The 20,239-nt window shown below is 44.5% G+C and overlaps 1 protein-coding gene across 1 annotated transcript in view; it reads left to right on the plus strand.

The window, feature by feature from the left end:
- The first annotated feature begins 1,257 nt into the window (after positions 1 to 1,257).
- The window catches only part of LOC307213007 (uncharacterized protein), a 108,682-nt gene continuing 89,700 nt past the window's right edge, over positions 1,258 to 20,239 (plus strand). The window contains exons 1-3 of the mRNA XM_079970627.1: positions 1,258 to 1,305; positions 9,965 to 10,715; positions 12,132 to 12,292. Of these exons, the coding sequence (XP_079826753.1) occupies positions 10,007 to 10,715; positions 12,132 to 12,292 (870 nt within the window). The 5' untranslated portion in view covers positions 1,258 to 1,305; positions 9,965 to 10,006. The remainder of the gene's footprint in view (positions 1,306 to 9,964; positions 10,716 to 12,131; positions 12,293 to 20,239) is intronic.

Genomic DNA, 20,239 nt, shown 5'->3' on the forward strand with positions numbered 1-20,239 from the left:
CTCCCCTTACCTGGCCTGGTTTCCCTGGCAACGCTTCCCCCAGGTGGGATTGGACAACTCACTGGGGTAGGCGGGGACCTCCAGGTATCCCACCTGAGGGAAGGCAAAGCCTATGCTGATGGGGCCACTCCAGATCCAGGGCTGCACGCGTCCACGCAAAAGGCGCCCCCCATTTTAAGTGGGGAGCGGTCATTCTCCTTTGGTATACTGTCAAGACATAGAATCTAGCCTTTCTGTACATCCTTCACAACTGAATGCTGAGATCAAATTTTGAATTAAAATTGAAAGATTTTATTCACATTTTAAATGTTTAGAATTAATTGCTTCTCTCGGTGAAATGCATTTAAGTATCTTGTTACACAGACCTTGCTTGCTATCAATCATCTCTTGTGGTATTTTAGAAACAATGAATATGGACTGGTGGCAACCCATCCTGGCTAAGCTCTACACCTACATACATAATACAGCTCAAATTCCAGCTGGCTGGAAATTGAACATCATCATGCCAATCTACAAAAAAGGAGATAAAACCCTCCCCCAAAACTACCGCCCCATTAGCTTGCTGGATATCCCCTCCAAACTCTATGCTCGCCATCTGCTCACCAAAATAACAATGCAATGCTTCTCTGAAAGCCAATTCAAACATTTCACCTTCCCACAAGTAGACCACAATGCCTTTGACCACCACTGCCAAAAGAAAACTTTCCATACGACCATCCCCCATATAGGCTATAACATTTGAAAACTGCTCACAGTTTAACTGCTGTTGCTGGTGTAAAGGCAGCTCTTGTAGTTGGGACCATCCCATGGGGATACTGATTCCAGACATTCTGGCCTTTCAGTAGGTCACCACCATGCATAAACATTTTTGGGAGCTTCTGTGGTGAGGGATTGTAGCCTTTGAATTGGTCTTCAAATAATACCATTTGACAAGTTCCCTCATCTGAGCAGCCAGGCTGATCAAATCTGCTAACAGGTCATAAATATTATCCCGAGCAAAAGAATTGTACTAAAACAGAACTTCCAGAAGAAGAATATCATGACCTGCTGACAGAACAATCACCTCAGATAATTCCCTTTGACGTGAAACTAGGTCAGTTTTCTGGGAACTGTGCTCCCAGAATGAAACTGTGCCATCCCAGTCATTGGTAAGCAGGCGTAAATCATTTGCTTCACAGCTGCTGTACTTGAAGGAATGCTGCTTTTGTGTTTCACATACATTTATTATTACTTGATATGTATTTCCCCTCAGAAACATATGGGATTCCTGAAGATGATCCAGAATCTCTGACATTGCCTGTACAGGTCTGTCCAATTGCAGTTTTATCATTCTGTATGTGGGGGTGGTTTGGGTTTGAGCATATTTCTCTAACTACAGATGGTAGTGATTCAAAATATAAGCCAGCTGATTAACATTTTACACATGTACCACATGCTGTTTGATTTTTGCAGAAATGTTGTGTGTATATGAACCTGGTAGCTGTGAGAAAATACACTAAACAAGAAAATCAGCAGCACAACTGACCATTCCAGATGCCTTGGTTCAGTGCCTGGAATAGTGATAGGTACCAAGGAGAAGGTGCAAAATGGAGGCAGGCTGGCAGGGAACTGGTACGAAGGAGGAAAAAGACAGCTTGATAGTCTTCCACATTCTTTTAATAAACTGCCTATGTTGAGCTACAGCAGGCAAGGAAGCACTGGCACACGGGCTGATTTATTTTGATTGCACCCTATTTCATGGTCTTACTATTTGCATGTTATTGATTGTTTTAATGTTTTGAATTGCGTATTTACATACTTGCATAGTACAGTGCTACCTCGGGTTACATACGCTTCAGGGTACATACGCTTCAGGTTACAGACTCTGCTAACCCAGAAATATTACCTTGGGTTAAGAACTTTGCTTCAGGATGAGAACAGAAATTGTGCTCTGGTGGCGCAGCGGCAGTGGGATCCCCATTAGCTAAAATGATGCTTCAGGTTAAGAACAGTTTCAGGTTAAGAACGGACCTCCAGAATGAATTAAGTTCTTAACCCGAGGTACCACTGTACGTGGTTTAGTTTATCTGCTTATCTTTGCTGCCTTGTGAGGATTCCCCCCCCCCAAAAAATAGGATAATAATAATAATAATAATTTATTATTTATACCCCGCCCATCTGGCTGAGTTTCCCCAGCCACTCTGGGCGGCTCCCAATCAGTGTTAAAAACAATACAGCATTACATATTAAAAACTTCCCTGAACAAGACTGCCTTAAGATGTCTTCTGAATGTCAGGTAATTCTTTATCTCTTTGACATCTGATGGGAGGGCGTTCCACAGGTCGGGCGCCACTACCGAGAAGGCCCTCTGCCTGGTTCCCTGTAGCCTCACTTCTCGCAATGAGGGAACCGCCAGAAGGCCCTCGGCGCTGGATCTCAGTGTCCGGGCTGAACGATGGGGGTGGAGATGCTCCTTCAGGTATACAGGACCGAGGCCGTTTAGGGCTTTAAAGGTCAGCACCAACACTTTGAATCGTGCTCGGAAACGTACTGGGAGCCAGTGCAGATCTCTCAGAACCGGTGTTATGTGGTCCCGGCGGCCACTCCCAGTCACCAGTCTAGCTGCCGCATTCTGGATTAATTGCAGTTTCCGGGTCACCTTCAAAGGTAGCCCCACGTAGAGCGCGTTGCAGTAGTCCAAGCGTGAGATAACCAGAGCATGCACCACTCTGGCGAGACAGTCCGCGGGAAGGTAGGGTCTTAGCCTGCGTACCAGGTGGAGCTGGTAGACAGCTGCCCTGGACACAGAGTTAACCTGCGCCTCCATGGACAGCTGTGAGTCCAAAATGACTCCCAGGCTGCGCACCTGGTCCTTCAGGGGCACAGTTACCCCATTCAGGACCAGGGAATCCTCCACACCTGCCCGCCTCCTGTCCCCCAAAAACAGTACTTCTGTCTTGTCAGGATTCAACCTCAATCTGTTAGCCGCCATCCAACCTCCAACCGCCTCCAGGCACTCACACAGGACCTTCACCGCCTTCACTGGTTCTGATTTAAAGGAGAGGTAGAGCTGGGTGTCATCTGCATACTGATGAACACCCAGTCCAAACCCCCTGATGATCTCTCCCAGCGGCTTCATATAGATGTTAAAAAGCATGGGGGAGAGGACGGAACCCTGAGGTACCCCACAAGTGAGGGCCCAAGGGTCTGAACACTCATCCCCCACCACCACTTTCTGAACACGGCCCAGGAGGAAGGAGCGGAACCACTGTATAACAGTGCCCCCAGCTCCCAGCCCCTCTAGACGGTCCAGAAGGATGTTATGGTCGATGGTGTCAAAGGCCGCTGAGAGATCCAGCAGAACTAGGAAACAGCTCTCACCTTTGTCCCTAGCCCGCCGGAGATCATCAACCAGCGCGACCAAGGCAGTTTCAGTCCCATGGTGAGGCCTGAATCCCGATTGGAAGGGATCCAAATGGTCCGTTTCCTCCAGGCGTGCTTGGAGTTGTTCAGCAACCACCCGCTCAATCACCTTGCCCAAGAATGGCAGATTTGAGACTGGGCGATAGTTGGCCAAATTGGCCGGGTCTAAAGATGTTTTTTTAAGAAGCGGTTTAATGACCGCCTCTTTCAGCGGGTCTGGGAAGGCTCCCTCACAGAGGGAAGCATTCACCACCCCGCAAAGCCCATTGCCCAGCCCTTCCCGGCTCGCTTTTATCAGCCAGGATGGGCAAGGATCAAGAAGACAGGTGGTCGGTTTCACTCGTCCAAGCAGCCTGTCCACATCCTCGGAGGTAACAGATTGGAATTGATCCCATATAACAGGACCAGACAGAACTCTAGCACTCTCCCGCCCTGGCCCTGCTCCCACTGTGGAGTCTACTTCCTTCTGAATCTGAGCGATTTTATCTGCAAAAAACTTTGCAAAAGCATTGCAGGAGATCTTGGGGTCCCTACCAGGCCCCGGTGGTACAGGTGGTTCCGATAAACTGCGAACCACCTGAAAAAGTCTCCTGCTGCTGTTTTCTGCAGATGCAATGGAGGCGGCGAAGAAGGCCCTCTTCGCCGTCGCCATTGCCACTTGGTAGGCTCGACGTTGAGCTCTAACCCGTGTCCGGTCTGATTCAGAATGAGTTTTCCGCCACCGGCGCTCTAGCCGTCTCAACGATTGTTTCATCACCCTCAGCTCCGGGGAGAACCACGGGGCTGTCCGGGCTCCATGCAATCGGAGAGGGCGCTTCGGAGCCAGACAGTCAATAGCCCTGGTTAACTCCGCATTCCAGCGTGCCACCAGGGAATCAGCTGAAAGGCCATCAACTTGGGATAAAGCATCCCCTACCACTCTCTGGAAGCCAATTGGATCCATTAAGTGGCGGGGGCGGACCATCCGAATCGGTCCCACCTCCCTGCGGAGGGGAAGGGTTGCGGAGAAGTCCAGTTGCACCAGGAAGTGATCTGACCATGGCACTTCTTTTGTTTCGCTTTTAGTTAATGTCAGATCACCAACATCCGTAGAGGTAAACACCAAGTCTAAGGCATGTCCGTGGCTATGAGTTGGGCCAAACTTATTCAGGGACAGCCCCATGGAGGCCATGCTTTCCACGAAGTCCCGAGCTGCCCCTTGTAAGGTCGTGTCGGCATGGATGTTAAAATCCCCCAGGACAACCAAGCTAGGTGTCTCCAGGAGTATATCCGCCACGACCTGAAGCAGCTCAGACAGGGAATCCTTGGTGCAGCGGGGAGGTCGGTACACCAGTAGGAATCCTGTACTGCCCCTATTGCCCAACTTCCAGAACATGCACTCAGAAAACTGGGTCTTCCCAATAGGACGCCTGGTGCAGACTAATGACTTCCTAAAAATCGCTGCAACCCCCCCTCCCCGCCCACATGACCTGGGTTGCTGTGCGTAAGAGAAACCTGGTGGGCAAGCAGCGGCAAGGACAGGCCCATCTGCCTCATCCAACCAGGTCTCTGTCACACATGCCAGGTCAAATCCTCCATCCACAATCAGGTCGTGGATGGCAGTGGTTTTATTCATCATTGACCTGGCATTGCACAGCAACACTTTCAGGTCATGTGGGTTTCCCTTGCTGATTACTGTATCCTTCCGGTCAGGACCAGACCTGGAGGCAGGGATAGTCCTCAAACAACGACTAAACCTGCCTCCTCGGTAATGACATGGTCTGGTCTTAGCATAACTCCTCCTCCTGCCCGTGATCACTGAGATCGGGTGTCCCAATACATCTCCCCCTGTGGAACCTGCCCCACCCAATCTATTGGCTGAGGCCCACTCCCAGGCAGCCATGACCCTCCCCCTTAAAAGGCAAAATACAAACTATATAATAATTTAACAGAATAATAATAATAATAAAACAAAACAGAACAAAACAAAACAAAACAAAACAAAGCAAAACAAGGAACAATAGTGCTGACTCAGTGCTTATCCCACCCCAAGCAAAAATAAAATAATGAAATAATATAATATTATAAAAAACAACAACCACCATTTAAAGTGCTGCAAATTAAAAGCGATTAAAACATTTAAAACCATTTTGTCCATTGCTGCCGGTAGCTACTCAGGCCTCTTATGCTGTGGCAGTGAGTGCAGGCCCCGCCCCCTAGGCCGGATGGAGTTGGCAGGAGAGGGAGCGGTCTTCCCAACACTCACGCAAGCAGCAGCAGCAGCAGCAGCCGCAGTCGTGTCCCGGAGGCCTCTCTCAGGCCTCTTATGCTGTGGCAGTGAGTGCAGGCCCCGCCCCCTAGGCCGGATGGAGTTGGCAGGAGAGGGAGCGGTCCTCCCAACACTCACGCAAGCAGCAGCAGCAGCAGTCGTGTCCCGGAGGCCTCTCTCAGGCCTCTTATGCTGTGGGTGCGAGTGCAGGCCCCGCCCCCTAGGCCGGATGGAGTTGGCAGGAGAGGGAGCGGTCCTCCCAACACTCACGCAAGCAGCAGCAGCAGCAGCCGTGTCCCGGAGGCCTCTCTCAGGCCTCTTATGCTGTGGGTGCGAGTGCAGGCCCCGCCCCCTAGGCCGGATGGAGTTGGCAGGAGAGGGAGCGGTCTTCCCAACACTCACGCAAGCAGCAGCAGCAGCAGTCGTGTCCCGGAGGCCTCTCTCAGGCCTCTTATGCTGTGGGTGCGAGTGCAGGCCCCGCCCCCTAGGCCGGATGGAGTTGGCAGGAGAGGGAGCGGTCCTCCCAACACTCACGCAAGCAGCAGCAGCAGCAGCCGTGTCCCGGAGGCCTCTCTCAGGCCTCTTATGCTGTGGGTGCGAGTGCAGGCCCCGCCCCCTAGGCCGGATGGAGTTGGCAGGAGAGGGAGCGGTCCTCCCAACACTCACGCAAGCAGCAGCAGCAGCAGTCGTGTCCCGGAGGCCTCTCTCAGGCCTCTTATGCTGTGGCAGTGAGTGCAGTGAGGATATAAATTTATGTGGCAGTGAGGATATAAATTTATTAAACCAATAAAATGAAAGGTATCTTCTAATTTCAATAAGCAATGCAACTAACCATGCCTGAGAGCATTCCGATCTGTACTGTTAGCACCCCAGCTTGAACTGCTTATGGTTCCTTCCTTCAGAAAGCGGCCCTATGGTGCAGAGAGCAAGGAATCTCCACCTGGCGGTTGAATGGGCTCTTCAAGTCTCATGATGCCTAACACCATGACCCTTATAGGATAAATTAACAAATACTCATAAAGGAAAGTGAGAACCATGTTGGACCCTTGAAACAAGGGAGAAAAAACGCTTCTTCTGTTTGTGTAGGAGGTCTACAGCTGATCCACCTTTCTTTCTTCACGTGGACATATGTGCGCTGTCTCTTTTAGCTCTGGAATCACCCTGGAGGGGAGATGAAGAAGCTCCAGTTTCAGAATTCTGAAACAAGCAATGGAAGACTAAATGTAACTTGCTTGTTGTTCTTCTCTGCAGCACCTCCCCACCACACCCCAATGTCTTTAGAATATCTAGAGCCACTTGGACTTTGGCACTGCACACTTTTCTTGGTAACTTTAGAAATAATAATCAGTTTGAATGCCATTTCCCTGGTCCCAGATTCTGCCAATTAACTCTCTGCAATTTTTTTTTTAACATCAGCCACAAATATTTAAAGCTTCTGAGATTTCCCCTTGTAAATAATCCGACCCTCATTTTCAGTCACCGCCTCTCAGTCCGTGTACACAGAGGAGGAGGAGACAAGGACTTGCTGTGGTTGCCAGGATTCAGGGTTTGCTGTGAAATTTTAACATTCTGTTGTGAGCCATGTTGATATGCCGCATGAGCATAAGTCAGGTGGCACTGGTAACAACCTGAACTATTTCACTTGCCTCTGCAAGTGACGCATATGCATTGTACACAACATTTTTTAAAAAATGTATAGATTGGAGTACAGCTCATAGTACTGTAGGACTGTTTGATCACATGCTCATTTGAGGAATGCAAAAAGCTGAAACTAAACCAAGGCATAACCTGACCATCTTTAATGCACTGAAACATATTTGAAGCATTTTGGCCCAGCAGCTAGAAGCTCAATCTTTTTAACACTGATTGCCCTATCAACATCTGTCTTTTTTTAAAAAATAAAACACTCTCTCTCTCTCTCTCTCTCTCTCTCCATACCTTAAAATTTGCATATCACATGCTAGCTTTACAACAGCTTCCTGTCTATTAAAGTTTTAATTGGGAATTCTTCAGTAGTGTCACTGTTAGAAACAATGGGCAACAGCCCCAGAAAACATAACTTCCAAATAGGGATGGCTAAGGATGAATAAGGTGAGTTGGGGATTGCTAGCACTGGAAGCAGAAATCTTTTATCCACGAGCTTGGTACCAGTTCACATGGCTTGCATTTTCAGCTTCCCACATCGCCATGGCAAGGCAAGTGATCTTGGCTCGGACAAATGGTGCTCTGTCATTTTTTTGGAACTAGTGCATCTTCAGAAAGCAAATGCTGCCAAACAGGACAGTGTCCCTTCAAATTCCATTTCATCTCCTAGATTATAGTGATCTTATTGAGGAGTGCATTTTGCCATGCCAGAAAGAAATTTAGGCATTCACTGACTGGCCACTTGAGTGTTTTTGTGTTTGGGGGATAGTTCTTCCTTTCCCCTACTCTTCTTCACCAGCTCCACTGCTTTTTAGGACAGCAAGACAATTGGCAGAAGAATATTTTCATAAACACCCTTTTCCAAGCACTCATCCATCTCTGGAAAATAGTTGTGAAGTGGGCACATCAGACCCACACCTTACACACACCTTACACACACACACACACACACAGAGAGAGAGAGAGAGAGAGAGAGAGAGAGAGAGAGAGAGAGAGAGCGAGCTTGTTTCTCTCCTCATGGGATGCAATTTCCATTCACGCTGACAGTTTACAGATTACTTGTGGTTTACTGCTGCCATGCCTCTTCTTGTTGTTAGGTAGCTTCATTAGCACTGGAAGAAAAGGACAGTAGCTTCTTGCTCTTTGACCTGGAAACTCTGAAAGATGCAGTCTTGAGAATTCTAGCATTTACTGCTTGAAATTGCTGTAAACTCCCTTTTCAAAAGCAGAGTCCTTCTCATTTCTTCACTCAAAGCAAGGAATTGTGGGGTACTTCTTCCTCAGCATGGGAGTTTAAGCATAACACAAAGGTGCTGAATCTGATCTCTGTGAGACATGGGGGTTAAGTGGCTCCCAGTGGCACACTGAAGTAGCTGAGACTGTTGTAAAGGAGGCCTGTGGCAACAGTCAGATAGTGTCTCAAAGGACGATGGGCTAAGTGTTTTAATTGTCCTATGGGGAAGGGAAGGATTGCAGAGGATTGTAGCATGAAGCTTGAATGCCACGCAGTGGCAAGGGCTCTGTTTGCAGTGGAAGGATGCTTACTACAGCATGATTTATATGTATCACAAAATTCATCGGTTCGTCCTTAATTGAAGTTTGTACAGATATAGGCTTGGATCCTAAGATAAGTATATGGAAGAAAGTTCATGGAAAGAAGGGGGGAAATCCTAAACCACCCCCACCACCTCTAAGCTGCCTGTGCCCCCTTAAAAGCCTGTTCAGAGGATATGAGGCTCACCCTGAACTCTGTCTAATGGGCAAGGAGCTTGCTGGGGGAGAGGGAATTACCAAAATGTGGGGGGAGGCTCTGTTCAGATTTGGGGATTGCACCCCATCCCACACTGTATATAGGACAGCACACCCAACCATGCAGAATTTTCAGGAGGCACAAGGAGAGAAGATGGTGGGAATGTTCTTTCCATTAATTTCATTCTGTTCACTTATTTTTGGAGCTGAGCCATAATAAACAGCTGGGGAGGGAAAGCAAGGGGACACAGGTGAAACTCAGGGATAAGAGGGGTTGGGGGCTGTTTTGATTTGCATGTAACTGTCCCTAAAGGTATGCTTGCACAGGTTTAGTTTGCACATAATACCAAGCCATGGTTTATTAGAGGTACTCTTAAAAGTGTAGCAAATTGTCCATGTCTTGGTTTAGTTGTAATAAGATTTAGCATCACTGGAGGGTCACCACTGGGATTTTCTGACCTAGGAAACAAACTAGTCTTTCCCCCATCTCTTGTAGCTTTAACAGCATATTCCAAAGTATCCCTGCTGATTTCTATGGGTTTGATTAAAGCAAGCCATTTGAGCTTTGCTGCCCTGTTGTGTTGCACTGTTTGGCATTTCTCTCAACTCTGAGCCTCAAGCCACCCATGGAGCTAGCTAACAGTGCCGCTGTTTATGATGTATGGGCACTGCTGTTTATGATCTCTTTTCCGTTGCCAGCTCTGAAAGGAAGTAGGAATAAATTTGTGGGAAAGATTGTACATTGTCCATACTTACACATACTTGAATTAATTCCCCATTTTTAATAAGAATAAGAATAATAATCTGTTTGAGTCACTATTTGGGATGAAACTTGATTTGTACTGGACTAATTAATTCTCCCAGGATTATCTTAAGAGGAGATGGCTAAAGTGTGACCTGTCTTTGGGTTTTCTTTTTCAGCACCTCCTGCGTCTGGCTGCAGAAACCGACCTACTCCAACACATGAGAAGACTTGCTTCCTGTACTATGGTACATAAAACTCAGGACATGCTTGGTTTGGAATTGCTCAAAGAGTTTTTAGAATATGACTGTGGGATTCAGCAGGAATGCATCATAGAAGGTCCAAATGTCAGTAAAGTTGTGGAAGAAGCTCAACGGAGGTCTATCGTGGATCATTCTGAGCCATTAAACTCACAACACATCCAGTCAGTAGAGAATTCAGCTGTGCTTCTAAGGTTGTTGAGAAGTTGCCATGTCAAAGGAGGAGATGCAGCAGCTGTCATCGAGTTCCTTAGAAAGACTCTAGTCAATAAATGGCCTGATGGAGAGAAGGCAACTCAAGAAACTTCCAACAAGGAGCAACAGATTGATGATGGGCGCTGGTTTGTTTTTCAAAGGATATGTCTACCAGAGCCTTTTCAGAAGAACTTGGATAAGGGCAAAAGAGGATTTGAGCAATCCCATTTCAAAGATCTAAGATGTGCAGAAGAACAAGAAAATAAAGGAAATAAAATGTCAACTGTTTTCAACTCCATAATGATGTTACCTAAACTTCTTCGTGAGGAAGAGGAAAAAATGCTGCTCCAGTCTTTACGAAATATGTCCAGAGGAGAGAGAACAGTATATCTCAAACAACATGGTCTTTTGCAGAACAGCCCCCACAAGCCATTCATTCCAGGACTAAGTGAGAGACCTCGTGGTCTTTGGACAGGTAGCTTGCCTTTCAGCCTTAAAAAAAAATAAAAAATACACGCTTTAATCTCACTCCCCCTTTTAAATACCTACAGCAGCATCTGTCATTTGGCAAATTTTGGAGAACTCGGCAAGCCTTTCCCTACCAAAGGAAGTTGGCAACCATGATGAATGTGCCTTTTAAGGTCAAATCAACCTTGCATTTGTAGTGACCCATTAAAAATCTTACAAAGGCATTTTGTTTAAAGTACTTACATGCTGTCTTTCAGGACTAAGCCTCCCAAGGTGGCATCTGTAAGGTAACTTATTTCACATACATAATCAAGCCTCATATACACATAGCAGGAACGCTGAGCTCCCAAATGATTCACAGTGCAATCCACTTGGCAATGCTTCCAGTTCAGATCCCCCGTGACCTTCCTTTTACCTATCCAGTTGGAATGCAAAATCCTGGCATGCAAAGATGGGATTGTTGCTTTGTGCCTGCAAGAGAATAGAAGACATAAATGGCCAGTTAGCAGTCTGAGAAAGAGATGTTACTGCTGTGATCTTACGCTATACCAGGCTTCCTCAACCTCGGCCCTCCAGATGTTTTTGGTCTACAACTCCCATGATCCCTAGCTAGCAGGACCAGTGGTCAGGGATGCTGGGAATTGTAGTCTCAAAACATCTGGAGGGCCAAGGCTGAGGAAGCCTGCTCTATACTACCAAGTCTGACAAGTCTTTCAAGCCATGTGGACTTTGAGCCTGCAGTGCGCTGAGGCATTTCATGTGTTTGCTGACATCTCTTATGCATAGAATTTTGGCACTGACTACCATCCTGACCATTCAAAATTCCACTTGCACAAGTGGGACTGTAACAAAGCATTGCCATGTGGTGTAATGTGGGAACCAGTTATCCAAGCCCTCTTCCAGAAAAATCCATTCCGTTCCTCATTCATTTCCCCTTCTGCCATACTCTTCCATTTTACCACCTCTCAACATTGGTCAGCATTCTGTGGTCACTGAGCATGATCATTCTTTATTGGACTATGTTTAGGGTTCCCCCCTGAACTTTTGCTCCTTTAAGTTTTTGGTACTTCTGCAAACCTTGGGGTTTCCTTAGGCATGCTGATATCACCATCTTGTCAGTGGTGATAAGGATCCACAGTCAAGTAATGAATTTGCAAACACCAAGTATGCATAAACAGATGTTGGTGAACTACAATTTCCATCATCCCTGACCATTGGCCATGCTTGCTAGCAACATCTGGAGGGCCAAAGTTTCCCCACCCCTGGCATAAATGAGAATAGTGTGTTCAGGGGGAAATCCTTTCTCAGTGAGAATTCAATACATGTAGCACGCCCACTGTATAGAAGCCATTACATGTTTTTCCTTGTGTTTTAAGAATGCTGTCAAAAATCCATCTCTCTCCCTCATTTCCATATCTAACAGAGCCTAAAGCCTTTAAAGTACAACACAAGAAAATCTTCACAAGGCCTGTGTCTCCTTTCTCTAACGATCGTATGTACAACATCAAATCTCTGAAGGAAAACTTCCACGTGCATAAGAGTGAGAAAGAGCCAACACAGTTCATCCAGGTCAAGTTACCTCAGGTACAGGAATATTATCTTAAGTTCCACCTGAGTTAAAGTGAGATCTTCTGTAAAAGCAAACAACAGAAGTAGATTGCTTGATTTCATGCTTGAAATTTAAAAAGAAATACATTTCCTTATGTTTTTTTCTATATCTGATTACTTCTCAGCATATTATCTGTACATAAAAAAGATTCCCCATATTCAGACATATACAACCCATAGCTTTTAAAAGTTCATTTACATAAGGAGTAGGGAACCTTTTTCTCCTGCAAAGGACTGCATTATCTAACAATAACAATAACAACAACAATAATAAATTTTATTATTTATACGCTGCCCATCTAGCTGGGTTTCCCCAGCCACTCTTAGAGGTAAACTGGCACTTTATTCCAGTGGTGTTGGGATAAGAGCCAGAAGTGGGTGGAGTTTGCCTCATTACATGCCCCTCCTCTTTCTGCAACCTCATCACTTTCTCTAGTTATTTGTACCCCATATCTCCCTCCCAGCCCCTGCTCTCTCCTCCCTCTCTCTCCCTGTTTTTCTCTTTCTCTGTGTGTGCCACCCCATCTCTTTGATGCTACAGGTGATGAATGTGACCCAGATCTGACAGAATCTTGTAGGATTTTGGAAAAGCTGCCAGAATTTTTCAGCAAGATTCCAAACATGTGATGCCAAAGAAAATTTGACCTAGATTCTACTTAGATTAATATCGGCGATAGCACTAAGTGCGTGTGTTTTTCTACATGGGCACATTCTTCAAATCACTCAGTGCTGACCTACACTTAATAGCCATAGTCCAGAGAGCAACTTTAGGTACGCTGTAGGGTTTAAGCATGCCCAATGGGATTTTCTGGGGGTTTTATTATTATTGAAGAGCAGGCCTGCATGCAATATAGTTCACAAACTGCTTCTGAAAGCATCCTTAGTTTCACAAACATTGTGTTCCATAAGGCATGTTGGCTGCTGTTTGAAAAACATAAGCTCAAGCCTTCTTTTGGCACACAGTACTAGTTGTACTGTTCTTTGGATCCTGGCCACTATGTTGAGCAGAAGAAGATGAAGAAGAGAGATGCAAATCAAAGGATTATAACCCCACTCCATAAACATTCCAAGCAAAGCTCGAAAAAACGTTCAGGGAGCATTCAGGGAGCTGGTTCTTTCACTTCTCAGTCCTTGGGGGAATCAAAATATCACATAACATGGATTCTGTTCAGTGTTTTTTGCTCCAACAGACATTTCCTTTGTAGGTGTTTAGGAACCAGCTTACCAGTGGGAAAGAAATAACTCTTTGAAGAGGACTCTGCTTACACAGTTACTTATTCACTTTCAGTTCAACTCATCTTCCCACAAAAATAACAAAGATGGGAATGCATTGAGGTAGGCTGCTTTTCATCCCAGCTGGTGTTGGCAAAACATAGGTATTTTCACCTGATTTCAACAGATTTTTATCTGTCATTTCACTGCTCATGTGGGTGGTCTGTCCTTCTGAGAATATGATGGACACCTAGCTGCTTAAAAAGCCCTCGTGGCTTCAAGAATCAGATACCTTTTTCAAAAAAATGCTCATATTATGCTGTTAACTGTTGGTAGTGTGCCAAGATATCGTTAGAAACTTCCAAGCAGTGATGAATATACTGTAGAGTCCAGATCAACCTCTCCCTGAACAAAAACAAATCGAAAAAATTCTTGTAAATCTCCAGCAAGCCACATCAGTGATGCCCTCACCACATCAAGACCTCATAAACATCTTGCAAACAACATGTGGACCACATTAATTATGCGCGTGTAATATTAGATATCTGAAGCATGCATCCTGTTTCTTTTGCAATGTGCCAGCCATGCTCATGGCATCCAGAAACCACCTGCAAACCACATCAGCTAAAATTAATCATGCAAACTACATAGCTGTGGATTTCCAGCTTATAAGAGACATTTTTGCTAAACAGCAGTTTATCAGTTGGGTGGGTTAGTTTCTGGCTGCAGGTAACAAAAAGTAAAATTTAAATTGATCAGGGAAGCTTGCAGTCTATAACAAGAAGGCATGTCGGTAACAAAAAAAAATGCTTTTCCTAGCAGCATAGTGGAGTAGCACAAAATAGAATTCTATATACATTTGCAATCCAATAAACTTTCAATCTTCATATGCACATTCAAAATCTGAAGATGTGGCAGGTTCTTTTTCAGCAGCATTCATTTAACTTTTATTTATGTTATAAAGTACAGTACTTAAAATTGTTTGGTACAAAATCCATTATTTCAGATGCACATTGAGAAGGACTCAAAGTATTACATGGTATCTTCAACAAAGTGCATGGGAGTTTGATGTTGAGGTATATAAAATAGTAGGTGGATTTCATGAAACAGTTGCTGTTTCAGACTGCCTATCCTTTCCTGATTCTACAGGCCATGGTTCTGCCTGGCTGAACTAACAGGAATGACTGTGGCTGGCTGTGATTTGTGAATATTAGATGTGTCCAACCAGCCTGTTTAACATTCAGGAAAGTGCTGTCTGGAATTACACGTAGGTCACCAGTATCACAGATAATGTACACAACAAGTGCCCTGCTGAACTAATTTGGATCATGTCAAACCACTAGACAAGTAGTCCTGCCCTAAAATATCTCCCCGTTAGGAAGTTTATTTTGCTGTGGCTCCTGTCTCGCTCATTTTGTAAGGAGGTCTAATGTACTACATTATCACTGATGTGGTTTGCATGTGTTTATCCAGTAATTTTCCCCAACTGTTTGCATTCAGCACTGGATCTGATTGGAGTTCCTTTTTCCTTTACCACAGTGATACTTAGCATGACTAGAGGACTGTAGCCAACACTTTGATTGGTGAATTCCATGGCTTCCCACCCCTCCTAGCCATGTAATCACCAGACTGTGGGGCGAAACCTCTTATTTATTTGGTACCCTGCTCAAAAATCCAAGATTCCCATGGTTACTCAAAATAGAGAATGTAAACCATCAAAACAAAAGACAAGCCATTAAAGCATAACTGATAAAGCAGTGTTGAAATCAATTGGCCCTTTTTGCCACCTGGCGTCAGACAAACTCCCCTAGAGATAGAACATTCCAGAGCCAAAGTGCCACTACAGAGAAGGCTCTGTCTTCAGGGATTACCTTACTTTCAGGAAAAAGGCAGACCTTAATCCTCCTCCTCCTCCTCCTTTTTCTTCTTCTTCTTCTTTCCAACCTTTCCCCAACTTTTCTTGTCTGTCTGTCTTCTATGTGGCACACACTTATCCATCTGTCTCTGTTCCTCACAGGCCTTTCCTTTTTCTTCTTCTCTCTGGCTGTCCAATTGGCTTTCTAAAAAATTTTGTGCAAGCTCTGTTCTCTCCCCCCCCCCCCCCGATGCTTCTGACTCTTTGCTTCCTGTCCTTCTGCCAGTCTAATACACACACTGTTTGTAGTGAGGCTTCCTTCATTACAAGCCCAGGAACTAAGCAATGCCTTAGATGGGAGGGGGCTTGGTAAGAATATGGAAGATAATTGTTTGTTTGTTTGTTTTTACTGAATTTATATACCCCCATACCCAGAGGTCTCAGGGTGGTTCAATATTAAGCTCTACTTTTGCAGATGAGCCACAGATCTGCAAATCTGGTACAAAACCTTGTCGAGAGATCTACACTTCTTTATGCATGATTTGTTTTTGAAATATTTGTTGCTGCTCTCAGTGGCTTAAAGTATATGAGAAAATAATGTGGATAGTAATAGGTCTGGCTGTCTCAATTCACTGGGCATTCAGTTCTGGTTTGGGAACTATTTTTGGAAGCCAATTGTCCAATGGGGCTTCCGTGGCTTCTGATTGGCTGCAGGAGCTTCCACCAGCTAATCAGAAGCCGCACTTTGGTTTTCGAATGTTTTGAAAGTCAAATGGACTTCCAAAACGTATTCCGTTTGACTTCCAAGGAACGACTGTATCGTAAAACAAATTGCAGGATACTTATTGTTTTGGATTAAAAACCCAACACTGAAGAAGAAGAAGAGTTTGGATTTGATATCCTGCTTTATCACTACCCTAAGGAGTCTCAAAGTGGCTAACATTCTCCTTTCCCTTTGTCCCCTACAACAAACACTCTGTGAGGTGAGTGAGGCTGAGAGACTTCAGAGAGGTGTGACTAGCCCAAGGTCACCCAGCAGCTGCATGTGGAGGAGTGGGGAAGCAAACCCAGTTCACCAGATTACAAGTTCACCGCTCCTAACCACTACACCACACTGGCTCTCACTGGCAACTCAGTGAGTGTGCAGTAAATGGTGGTGTGACCGCAGCCTCATAAACACTATCTAACCCCAATATTGCAAGGTCTCTGTAAAACAAATGTAGTCTTTAGCTAATTATGATGTTCCTCTTCCATTGCTAAAGCAAATGTTTGAAATTAGAGTTTGAAGTTCTTATTGTCTCACTCAACTAAGTATCAAATACAAAAACTTGCCACCCTCATAAATAAGTGTATAGGTTTGACCACCATCTTCTGGGATACCACAGTGTCCTGTACAATGATATTACATTGCCACTGTAAGTAGATATATTGGTCTAAATGTTTTAATACTGGATTGTAAACTGAAGATAAGTGCTCCCGCCTTTCAGCTATCAAATTTCCTGCTGTTGTTGGAAGGTAATGGATGCTGGAATATTAATGGGCTGTGCTTGTGTGAACATGGAAAAAGGATCCTCCCTTTTTGGTATTTCAGTAATTACCCCGTGTACTCTGCCATATCCTATGCTGTACCCACTGTGGGAACTATTGTGTTGACCCAAATACTTCAAATGCTTTAGTTAGTTCTCTGATTTCATGTTTGGCAGAACAAAGTGGATAAAATTCTTCTTTCATTTCTTCACTACAGTTTGAAAGTGTGCTTTCCCTGTTTTTAGAAACATAATACCTGTGCCAGGGTCCCAATGTGTCTCTTCCTACCAAAACATCTTAGCCCAGTTCTTTCTGATAGGGAGGTATTTTTGGTTCTATACAGGTTTTAAAGAAGATGTTGCAGCATTTCAAGATTCACATCTCACTGTACAAAATCCTTTGCTCCACTCTGGAGGCCACCCTGTGCTTTAAAGGATATTCCCTCTCCTTTTATGAGTTTATTTCTTGATAGAAGACCACCATGCCATCCTGCTCTATACACTGGAACGCAGTAGGTCATTTAAAAGAGAGAGGGGTGGGGTTAATCACAGGACTGCCTAGAACCATGCAGAATTTAGCTGAAAACTTTGACACCCCACAATCTTCAGTGTATATCGACTGTTAAAGGAAAAGCATTCCATAAAAGCTCGGAGGAAGTTCAGTTATCTTTGTTATTCACCGTTTTCCAGGACTGAGTCCTGGCGGACAAAGCATTTTACCGGTGAACCTGGCTCAGATTATGGGCCCAATGTTCTGCACCTGACTACTCAGGGAAAACTCTTAGGTTCACCCTGCTATACTAATCAGAATTTAATATTCTATAAAATTTTGCTTTCCATTCTAAAATCCATTCTTCCCGCCCTCTGTCATTTATCAGATTTTGTGGCTGAGAGTGTCTGCAAATTGCTAGATATACACACTGCTCATTTATGCCTCTATATTGCATGATAATATGGAAAAACCTGTTCCAAAATCATTTCAGGCAGTGTTACACTTGAGTGTCTGGTCCCTGAAGTCTAGCCTCCCTTTGTTGTTGTTGTTGTTGTTTAGTCATTTAGTCAGGTCTGACTCTTCGTGACCCCATGGACCAGAGCACGCCAGGCACTCCTGTCTTCCACTGCCTACCGCAGTTTGGTCAAATTCATGTTGGTAGTTTCAGGAACATTGTCCAACCATCTCATCCTCTGTCGTCCCCTTCTCCTTGTGCCCTCCATCTTTCCCAACATCAGGGTCTTTTCCGGGGAGTCTTCTCTTCTCATGAGGTGGCCAAAGTATTGGAGCCTCAGCTTCCAGTGAGCACTCAGGGCTGATTTCCTTAAGAATAGATAGGTTTGATCTTCTTGCAGTCCATGGGACTCTCAAGAGTCTCCTCCAGCACCATAATTCAAAAGCATCAATTCTTTGGCAGTCAGCCTTCTTTATGGTCCAGCTCTCACTTCCATATTTACCACTGATGTGGCCTCCATTGCAAAGTTCACTACTATGTTTTCTACAGGCTTCTGTATATATTTCTCAATTTCATAAAATTTTAAAGCAATGGTTCCCCAACTTCCCCTACCCCCTTGGCCATTTCAAAGTTGCTGAGGGTCTTGGAGACTGTGATGTGCTCTGCTAAATGCTGTAAAGTTTTTTTAATTCTATTTTTACAGATGTGCCACAAAATACCTGAACAAAGCTCGTGGACCACAATTTGGTAACCTCTGGGCTAAAACTTTGTTAGCTAACATTATGCCCTCCAGATGCTGTAATTCTCATCAGCCCCAGTTAGCATGGCCAATGGTCAGCGATGATGGGAGTTGTAGTCCAGCAACATCTTGAGGGCGCCATATTGGCTACTCCTGATCTATAGGCAGAATAGCAATGGGAAAACACCGAACAGCATTTGAGCCAGGGCTCTTGCAAGGAACTGATTAAAACTATTTTTTATTATGTTGCATATGACCAGCTCACTGCTGCTAAGCTTTGGCATGAGAAACTGATTAAAGAGAGGTTTGTTTGCCTTCTTTTCTTTTCTTTTTTTACATCAGTTATAGTTTTTAATAGTTTCCCACCGAGAAATTTATTAGCACCATAATAGCGGAAGCATTTTGTGGTAATGGAGGACAAAACATGAAAAGAAAATAATGTGAAAACGAGCCAACAAGTTTCTTTAGGATGATTAGTCACAAACAATAGTGACCATGCTTTCATTCCACCTCCCTCCACCGAACGCAGCTGTGAGCAGAATTAGTGATTGTTCTTTCAAAGTTCTGTGGAATTGTAAAAAGTGACAAAGTTGTTGCACTTGTTTGGAAGGCAATCAGAAGGAAAATGGACGACACATTGCTACCATGTGTCTAAATCTAATCCAAGTTTCAGCTTAAGCTATTGCCAGTTAAGATTAATGCAAATTCTGCAAAACAGAAATTGTCCTTAAAATGTATACTGGAGTCTTGCATTGCTTGGCTTTAGGTTCATTTTTCTACTTCAGCTTCTATGTACTTTCAGATATTTAAAATGTAGAGCAGGTTGTTTTTTAAAAAATGTGACTGCAATTAAGATAGCTATATCTGAGTTTCATGCATTCAAGTGATGGTATATCAAGAACATGCACATGGTTTTATAAAAAAAACCTTTTATCATCTACAGTTAATTTGTAATTATTTCACAATTCTTATCTATTATACACCAACAGACAGCACAACTGCTGGAAGATAACATTTGATGTTCTCAGTATGGCATATTAACATGCAACCTGAATTTGTTATATTGCTGCAGGTCACCCCAATCTCCAAGCAGGGTGAGATTCCAGGGATTCCAGGGTTTGGTTTCCTTGGAATAAGGGATAGCAGAGACTGTGATGTCTTTAGGATATATGGTTTATTTACAAAACCTGACCCTGTGATGGAGGGTTTTGGTTCTTATTTTTACATTGTAATTTATATTGTTTTTACATTGTAATTTATATTGTTTTTTTATATTGTAATTTTGTTTTGCGAACCTCCTTGAGATCTATGCATATAGGTCTGAAACCCCTTGAGTTATCCTCTTAAAATACCCATGATTCTCAGATTCCATGATATGGTCACATCCAGAAGGTGTGGAAGTAATCTAGTTCTACTAGTTTGCAGCCAGTTGTTATTTGAAATCACCAGTCTCTGAAGATCAGCCACTGGCCAGGGCCCATCCTTCTCCTACACCAGGGTGGTTTCCCCAGTAACTGTCAGAGACTTCATCCCCACAAAATCCCTTGGTGCATTGGAAGGAAGACCATTTTATGTGCCCGCATATACAGGCACCCAGCCCTGCAGCTTAATGCATCTTCGTTTTGCTGACACAGCATTCAGCGT

This window comes from Podarcis cretensis (genome assembly GCF_951804945.1).
Source record: "Podarcis cretensis genome assembly, chromosome: 3".
Lineage (NCBI taxonomy): Eukaryota > Metazoa > Chordata > Lepidosauria > Squamata > Lacertidae > Podarcis > Podarcis cretensis.